Genomic DNA, 9685 nt, shown 5'->3' with positions numbered 1-9685 from the left:
AAGTGCTCTGCAAAAGTATATAAGAACATATCTCCAAACAAGATATACAATCTAATACACGAACTTGCACAGGATATAGATTCTACGAAACGATCACATATTCATACGTGCACTGCAGATGGAAAACGAACTAATTGAGTTTGTGAATGGGAAATATGTTACGTGGAATTCTGCTATATTAAATGTCAGCTACATGAGTTTAGCTTTTCTGTAATTATGTTATTTATATGTAGTTTAAATTTTAATTTTAATTTAAAATTTTATTTTTTGGTATTGGAATCGATTTTGTAGGTTCTTTTTATCGAATAGAAACTTGTAGGACACTAGAAATCTTTTATGTAATTAAGTTTCTGTTTATAAGATGGTATATATAATTTTTTATTGTGATTTTTTAGGTAATAATCAATTAGAAAAAAAAACAGTGTACTTCATTGTTACAAATCATAAAGAAATGTATGTAGAACAAGAATATTGCTGGTGAAAATACTTATCTCGAAATTAAGTTAATAAACCTACTTACATTTTTTTAGGAAGTAAATAAATTATTCAAATAAAAACGTCTCTTGCCGCTGAATACTGCGTATTTGGGATTTTAACGTAGTACAGAAGGAAGCGGGACAATTTTAATTAAAATTTTCATATTTATGCAGAAAAGTTTTGAAATTTTGTAATTACATTTGAAAATTATAATTGCTTATTTACAAATAGTAACTTTTTCCCATTTCCTTTATCCGCAGTCGGAGTGAGTCTGCTTTAAACAGCCCAACGGAGCCAGATATCTCTCTTGCCGCCTCCCTCACTGACCCGCTGGAGGCGCACACCCTTGAAGAGGCTCGAAGGACCATCAGGTAAATTAACACTTTAAAACTTATTAATAAAATCATATTTTGGTCAAGCTTCAGAGATATTATGATTATGTACTTTAAGTAAATGGTGTTTATATATTTTTAGTAAATCAAATTACGAATAAATCAATATATTGTAAAAATTTACAGAGACCTGAGAATGAAATATCGGGCACAGGCTCACCAACTCTTAACATGGCGTCGGGCGCATCGAACTCAAGAAGAACTAGTATCACGCCTTCAGCGAGAGAAGGCAGAACAACTCAAATCTTTATCAAGTCAACTCCTCTTATTCGAATCTCGATTGGTTCGCAAACAGAAGGAGATCACAAACATGCTTGCTCTTCGGGAAACGATTATAATGAAGCAGCAAAAAGTCATCGAAACCCTGCAAGCTAAATTACTCGACAATGGTATAGACACATCACAAACCATTCCAGATTTTAGAGATATGTTGCAAGATACACATATAACAGGCGATTTCGATTCTCTCAACGATTCCGATTCTGCTGTTATTATGGAGGATGTAGATTCTGACTGTAGTAACCTGCCTCATGTGCCAAGATTTAGGTCAGCTAATCCAGATAGCGTTACGATAGTGCGATCGATTTCGGATGCAATAGATCCGAATCTTAAATACAGTATCGTTCGACGTTCTAACGGATTTCTAAGGAGGCCAGAGATTTTGGAGACTGTTTACAGCGTTGAGGAGGAAGCTGATGGTGATTCAACAAAAGGTCTAAGTGCACAAAACAGCACGGAAAAAGAACTGAAAGACGCAAATAAAACAGACGAACAGAAATATAAGGAGACTAGTCTTCTAGCCCAGCGACGGGATAATTTTCGAATGAGAAGTGTCGTTTTAACAGCTGAAGTGAAGAGTATAGACAACGATAAGGAAATTAAACCGAAAAGCAACGAAGTGTGGTCCTATAGCTATGTGCCAAAAAGAATGATGCCACCCAACGATTCTGATGAAGAAGAAGCCACATCTAACCCAGAGAGTGACGAAGGAGAGGTTGAGAACAAATCAAACCATGTAGTGACGTATAACAGGGTCATGTCGAACCACAGAAACGTGACGAAACCTAAAGATGTCAAGTACAAAAGGATAAACAAAGCCAAATCGAAAAGTTTAGAGGAATTACGTGGGAGATTAAAGAATTGGGTGGAGAAGGGAAACAAATTCTCAGACATACCGCTGGAACACGCACAGAGTTATGCCTAAATTTTGCCAAGTTCCTTAATATACGTTTGAATCTCAACCAGCTTGCATTAGTGGCTTTAAATTGAGGTATCCAGTGACTATTTTCTTCATGAATGCGCATTTATGAATAGAAGTTTTAAAATAAAGATTTTTCGTCTCTCGCATAAAATGTATGAACGAGTGAGATATAACATTAGATGCCAAATTGTTTGAAAAGTTGCTTTTTGGTGTTTTTAAATTCAAAAGTATTAGTAGTGTTAACGCATTGGAAGTCTCGCTTTAATTATGACAATTATTAGATTCATATCATATATTTTTAAATAAATGTCCTATTTTTGAAATAATTTCTACATCCTCATAAGTAAATTACATTATTTTACAAAAAAATAATTTCTTTTTAAAAGTAGGTTAATGTATTAGCAGAAATTATAAGTGTTAATATTAGTATTGAATATTTCTTAGCAACTGTATGGTATATATTTTTAAATCTGTCAAGTCGTACGTCGTCGTACGATATCCGCTTCATAAATAAAAGAGGAACATGGGGATAATCTGCACTATTACATTGTTATTTCTTTAAAAAACTTGACATTAAAAACTTTTTTTTAATGCTATGGCTTAAATATAATAAAGAATATTGAAAAGAAAACCTGTCATTTCTCAAAAACCAGATCTAAAGGAAGTATATATAAAATTAGGGAGATAAAAAAATATATAATATACAATTGTTAATAAGAGAACTATAAATAAGGATATTCGATGCACTATTCTTGATACTTACTGTTGTACAAATATTTCTATACGAATTAAAATGTTGTGCAAACTTAGATATTTTCCACGCAATTTTTAATATATAAGGCTGTCTATTAATATATATATATCATTGGTGTTTCTCTTATATATCACATTATCACGAGCTTTATAATGATCATCACAATTTTATGATGATAGAAATGGGTGATTGTGAATCGATGTTTAGTTGAAGTAAATTATTCGATTTGATTCAACGTTCGATATAATAGATTCTATTATAAACTTGTCAAAAATGTATATTATTTATAATCACCTATTCCTATTTAATCAGGTAGTTAGTCTTATAAAATTTATGTCAAATATATGTCTAAACGTATAATCTTGCATATATTTGTAAATGTCGAAAGTTTTAAATAATTAATTGTTTTGGTTAAACATTAACATTTTTTTTTTATAAAAAATATTATTATTTTATATTTATTTTCTTTTGTTTATCAAAAATAATTTTACCTTTTTATAACAGTAAAAATCAAATATTTTTATGTATTTGTAATTCAATTACTTTTCTTATATATAACATAAAAATATGTTTACATTGTTTATCTACAAATCAAGATTGCTTTAAGCTCGACTGATTTTACAATTATCACGTTGCTTCATTTGGAATTGAACCTGTGATTAAGTCATTTTACGTATATCACTCTACATATACTATATAGGTAGGTGTATTTTATTAGAATAACTAAGGATATGTGGAAATTTGTTCAAGAACTATTTATTGTATCATTGGTGCCAACTGTTAGATATATTCGAAGTAATTATGTATGTCCAAGTTCAGTTTATATAAAAAAAAGTAATGTACGTAAAATTATCAAGTATTGAAAAAAAAATTGCATTTTTGATTTTTGTTTCCGTTAAAGTATGTGTTATCGTTAAAAATAACATCACTTATATAAAAATGCATAATTTTCAAATTAAATTGATAAATATTTTTGTGAAACTTACTATGGGTTGAATTAACTAAATTTAGTTAATTCTATTCATTGTATTTATTTATTTATTCGTATTATTGTTCTACGCAGTCAATATTTTTAAATATTATTATATGTTTTAATATTTTTGTCATACATTCATTATTAATGAACGTCAATTTATTTTCCGTATGTAGTTGTATGTATCATTATTATTTTATAAATTATAATACTGACAAATCATATACATATGTAATATATTTTACTATTTTAAAGCTGTTTTGGATTTCGAAAGTATATTGAGAATATTGTAAATATAACATATCACGTTGCATTACGAAAGCTTTGATTATAATTTACTATACTACGGTACCTAATGTTTAACTCCGATTATATTTCAATGCTGAATAAACAATTGATGAATATCTATTCTTTTATTTTTCATTTTACTGTTCCCATAAATAATGACTGTTGTGAGTTCGATTCCCACTCGACAAAATGAAATATTTTATAGTTTTTGCCGTTGAGTTTCGCCACTACACACGCAATACCTCCAGACTTCAGTAGAAACCGGATATCAGAAGTGTCTTAACGGTAACGGACGTTCCCAAGTTTCCTCTGCTTACCCTGCTTTTTGCGTATATAGCGTGAATTTAAAAAAAATATGTTAAAATAATTTCAAAATTACTCAAAGCCTTAAAAGGTCTTTACACAAACATTAATTTTATATTGACATTTTATTAACTTCACTCAACCGTTCCAAAACTCCAATATAAGGATAGGTAATTCAATTTCGTAACTTTATTATACACATATAAACGTTGTATGTCGTAAAGAAATCTATTAATTCAAATTTTAGGTGAACATTTTTGGTCTTTAGTGCAAAAGTGGCGTAACTGAAAAACATTAAAAAGATGGACAGACAGTAATTATTACTTACTAATGTCTTTTGATAATGAATTGAGTATATTGATGGACGTTATTCTTTCAGAATTCGGCGAAAAGAGAGGAGAGGCAGAAAAGGAATGTCTTAACATTAGGTTTCCAGGTCCGCCCTTACCTTAATAAAAATTCGAACCAAAAAAACAACGTACTCTGGTTTAGACCACTTTGAGTCATACCGTCTTATTTCAAATAAACACAGCCTCATAGCGCTCCAAAGTTTTAAGATAAACATTAAAATATTCATACATACATTATATTGCTTTGATACTTGAAACAAAGTTATCCTATAAATTTTTGGGTTCACAAGAAGAGTGTCGACTTGCTATGTATATTATAGTTATTTTAGTTTTACTAAAGAATATATAAAATAAATATACGTGGTGACGGTATCCAAGTTAACTATGACCTGTAAAGACTGTAAAGTAGAGACTGTAGGGTAGAGTTCCGCCAAAAAAAACTGTCAATAATATTTTCTATGTTTTCTTTCAGCTTCAAATTGTATCTCGCATATAGCTTTGCTTTGTTACCACAGCGAAGAAATTAAATAATTTATGAATAATAATTCGTTCCCCCGAGTGGATATCGAAACCAGAACCATAGCATTTACACACGCTTGTGCCACTGCGCCACGGACGGACGGAATGTCTCAGAAATCTAAAATCGATAACTGAAATTATCCGACTTAACTGACTACTATGTTGGAATAATTTCAGTTTATTTTATATCTGTACGACGAACGAACGAACCCGATACCGATTTAGTATTTTTTCTATATCCTTGTCCGCATCTTGAAATATCTAGAAAAACGAGCGGATAGTTGAGAACGGAGAGTTCTAACACTAGCTTTCCTCTGTCTCAATCTATCTATATACATATATTTATTTGTTATTCCACAAATCTGATTAGAAAAAATCAAGCAAAAATACAATTCCAAAATAATTTCAATTATTGTGTAGATTTAATCTCTATATACATCGAATAATCTTATTCGATGTATATTGTCATTAAATATAACAAATACACTCGATTTGCATTGCTTTATCTGGTTTAGACAATGTACGGTATTGGATTTCTGTATTGAAATACGTTTATTTTGGTATTAAAATTTATAAAAAGAAAACAAAAAATGCAGCTTCACGCTTTTTCCTGTATAGCAGTGTAGACTCGCAGATCTGAATACAAACGCCAGGGTAGTGTGTTCGATTCCATTTCGGCAGAGTAAAATATTTTATTTGCTTCGCTCTGGTAACAAGACAAATCGCGGTTTTGCGATCCATCACTTAACACTCTGTGTGGTGTGTAAAAATGCTAACTCTACCTATCCTCCTAAGCGGGAAAGACATGAAGCTGTTTTTTAAGATATGCCAAAAAAACATTGACTCGCTTATTCAATTTTTTTTACATTCATTTATCCAAAACTTCATTACCTGAATCCACAGAATCATTGCAAAATTCAATTTTAAGATTCCCCGAATCGTGAAAGGAATTTTTATTTGGCAAAATGAACGTCCGCCCTGAAACGACATTATCAACTTCGTTAACCACAATGGTACACTAGATGGTGCATTGTTCAAATAATAATTTAATTTTCGTTTCTCCGTTCTGGTTTATCAAAGTTTGGAGAACCACCCTATGAGATATATTTTGGTAAATTTTCCACTTTTCTTTACATACGAGTACTGGTTGGTAACTGGTTCGATCCCTAGTCGAGGAAATAAAATATATATTTCGAGGCAATGCGTTGAGGTCCGCCACTCAGTGCCGAAGTGGGAAATGGAGTTTCTCAACACTAAGTTCTCTTTGCCTACCCTGCTGTATGCGGGATACAGAGTGAAGCTAAAAACTTAAGGCGTAGTAAAAAAGTAACATAATTTCATAAGAAAATAATGGAATCGACAATCAATAAAAACATACATTTTTTTATACCCGCACAGCAGGAGCACATATAAAGTAAAATATATTAAGAATATAAGGAAAATGTGACGAAAACACGTCCCTCTATAAAACATTATATTACAACATAAATATAGATTACGATAAACATTTTTGTATGAAAAATCGTATAATAAAGCTATAAAGCTTGCTTTAAGGCAAAAATTACAGGCAGTTTAAAATTAGGGTAAAAAGTAATGAAGTAGAAAATCTGCAGGGTGGCGTTTGAGAAAGTGAAATAGGGTGAATGTCCATTAAATGTTTTAAGCGATACTTTTCATGTTGTTACTATAATTTAGCATCTCTCAAAATTAACCATTTTTTAAATTTTACTATATTGAATAAGAATGTCGAAATGAAATTGCCCCTTCCTGCCAAAACTAAAACAAAATAAAAACATTATTATAAGCAGCTTAAAATAACAAAGAAAATTTACCGGGACGAAATTCTTATTTGTAGTTTCAATCTCCATTTTGAGTCAAAGACTAGTTAGTGCACTTGGAATTGCTTATCACCTCTGCTATTTACCTCTAACTTAAATTTTTGCTGCTCTCGTAAATATAGCGTTAAGTTCCGCTACTCAACACATATAACATACAAAAAACAGGAACGGAGTGTATAACAAAATTATCTGATAAAAAAATTCGCTGATCAACCAGCCTTATGTTCGATAGGCTTTGAGTAACTTCAACGAAATTAAAACGTATTGTGTAAACAATTGGTGTTGTAACGCTATTAGGGTTGCTTGTGATATAAATGTATTTTATTTTCAGGTTCACGATGTATCCCGCACACAACAGGGTAGGCAAAGGGAACCTGGGAATCTATGTCACACTCACTTCCATTAAATCCACTTCCGCCCCCCATTTTTCCTCCAATTCTGGAGACATTGCGTGTTGAGGAACTCCAAGCCCCGCTGTGCCCCGACACCAGAGCGAGGACATGAAAATATGAAATATTGCAATGCCTTATGCGATAGCTTAACGAAAATAAATACAAAGATGAAGGGAAAATATATGAAAAATATCACACAAAACTTCAATATATTTTTTGAATTTCACGCTGTTTGCCACATATAGCAGAATAGGTAGAGAAAAATCTAGTGTTAAGGCACTCCGTTCCCGACTCTCGAGTGGCGAAACGCCGAAACACATAAAAAAATCGCTATTCTGGCACCATATATAAAATAGCTTTGAATGAAGATAATTCAATCTTTGATTTGATGATAACATAAGTAGAATCCTTTGCCTAAGACGCAATGTAAACTGAGTCTCTGTCTGTCCCTGTGCCTACCTGGTATGCGGGAAAAGGCATGAAAGCGTAAACCATTACATTTGTACCAAATATAGTAAAATTTGGTACTTACCGAAGCAGCCCTATATTTCAAGATGATTAAGGTTTCGACGATGAAAATTCCATTTGGTAAATCAAATTTCAGTTTGTTGAAGCACCGCGCCGTCCAGTAATAAAATCACGCGGGGCTAAAATACTCTGTAGATATACTAAATTACTATATTCTTTGGGGTTCTAAATAAACGGTACCAATACCTTGTTTGTAAAGAAATATAATAATGACGTAAAACATTTTACCAGCTTGAAAACTGTACATTTTTTTATTATCTAATAGGCCTCTATGGCGCAGTGATACAGCGTCTGTAAAGGCGACAGTTGTGGATTTAATTCCTACTTGAGAAATGAATTATTATTTTTTCTTTCCTTTGTGGTTTTTAAGTTTTACTTTGTCATATAAAGCAGGGTAGGCAGGGAGAAGCCTCCATTTCGCCCTTTCGCTTAAATTAGAGACTATGCGTGTTGTGTGGCGGAGCACAACGCCGTATTTGTCTTATCACAGCTGTAAAATAGGACTAATTTAAATATTCCCCTAGCTAACTAGCGTTTACCATAAACATAGTTAACTAGTCCATAAAGAAGTCTTTATTATTAACATATTCGAAGTGTTATTATTGCACATATAGAAAAAAAAAATTAGAAAAGTATAAAAAATTAAAAGCAAAGAGAATGGAACCCGCGCCTGTTATTCTCTTATTTTATTATACGTTTTCTAAAAAAAAAAAATCAATTAATTCATTCTTTATTAAAATATTATCAACGCAACTTACGTGATTTTCTTCATTCTCGCTATCATGTCCTGTTTGCTTGCACAATTTTCAATATACTATCATTACTTCCGTATTTTTTTTAATTGATATACGAGTAACTAAAAAAACTATATAAAAACTATACTTTTTACGAATTTATATTAGTAGGTCTAATTAAATTGGTTAAAACAGTTGAACAAGATGAATAAATTTTTACTTGTGATATTAATATTTTGCATTTTTCAGGTGAGTTTGACCAATTGTGATAGAAATTGTTTAAGAAAAAAAAACGCTTACTACACATATAGCCCTAGGCTAGGTTCCCTTTGCCTTCCCTATTCTGCAGCGTGAAACTAAAAAAATACAAAATTTCAGAGCATCAACGCGTTCTGCGCTAGACGATGTGGGGAACCTTGGACGAGAACATGTGATTCATGCACCACCTGCCCAATGTCTGAATGTGACTCCTGCAGAAACACCAACAGCTGTTCGTGTAATACTCCATCAGATCCAGAATGTGATTGCTTAAAATCGATAATGCGGTATCCAGAAGTGGACTATCCGATGTCGACATCTGAAATGATGCCCTACTATTGCGGTTGCGGTAGATGTTGATGACAGAATAAAAGGGGAACAGAGCTTTGGTCTTGTTTTATTTGACAAAAGGTATTTCGGTTTTCGGTCGACAGATGCATTAAGTTGGAGCATGATTGAGCCGCTGCACCACGATTGGACTGAATTAATTGTATTTTTTTAACACATCATGTAATGAACCCCAGTGAGTTACTTTTATTTTTTTTTCAATAGAAAAAGAGATTCCGCTAAATTATTTTATACCCAGATAAATTTACGCGTACCGTTAAATACTAAAACGATACCTCTACAGACTTACGTTACGTTTATTGAATTCTTTTTGCGAAAAACTCATTATAA

The 9685-nt window shown here is 31.9% G+C and overlaps 1 protein-coding gene and 1 long non-coding RNA gene across 2 annotated transcripts in view; both read left to right on the top strand.

Annotated features, from left to right (window-relative positions):
• Positions 1-4201, top strand: part of LOC146534829 (uncharacterized) — a 128782-nt gene extending 124581 nt beyond the window's left edge. The window contains exons 4-5 of the mRNA XM_085192697.1: positions 738-848; positions 996-4201. Of these exons, the coding sequence (XP_085048823.1) occupies positions 738-848; positions 996-2073 (1189 nt within the window). The 3' untranslated portion in view covers positions 2074-4201. The remainder of the gene's footprint in view (positions 1-737; positions 849-995) is intronic.
• Positions 4202-8873: 4672 nt separating this feature from the next.
• On the top strand, positions 8874-9391 carry LOC146534828 (uncharacterized). The gene is made up of 2 exons (XR_014878475.1): positions 8874-8998; positions 9128-9391. It is a non-coding gene; the product is annotated as an uncharacterized LOC146534828 (long non-coding RNA).
• The last annotated feature ends 294 nt before the right edge of the window (positions 9392-9685 follow it).

The sequence above is a fragment of the Heliconius melpomene genome, chromosome 11 (assembly GCF_056956725.1).
Source record: "Heliconius melpomene rosina isolate 202511_hmr_F chromosome 11, ASM5695672v1, whole genome shotgun sequence".
In the NCBI taxonomy this organism is placed as follows: Eukaryota; Metazoa; Arthropoda; class Insecta; order Lepidoptera; family Nymphalidae; genus Heliconius; species Heliconius melpomene.
This window is presented reverse-complemented; position numbering and strand designations above follow the sequence as displayed.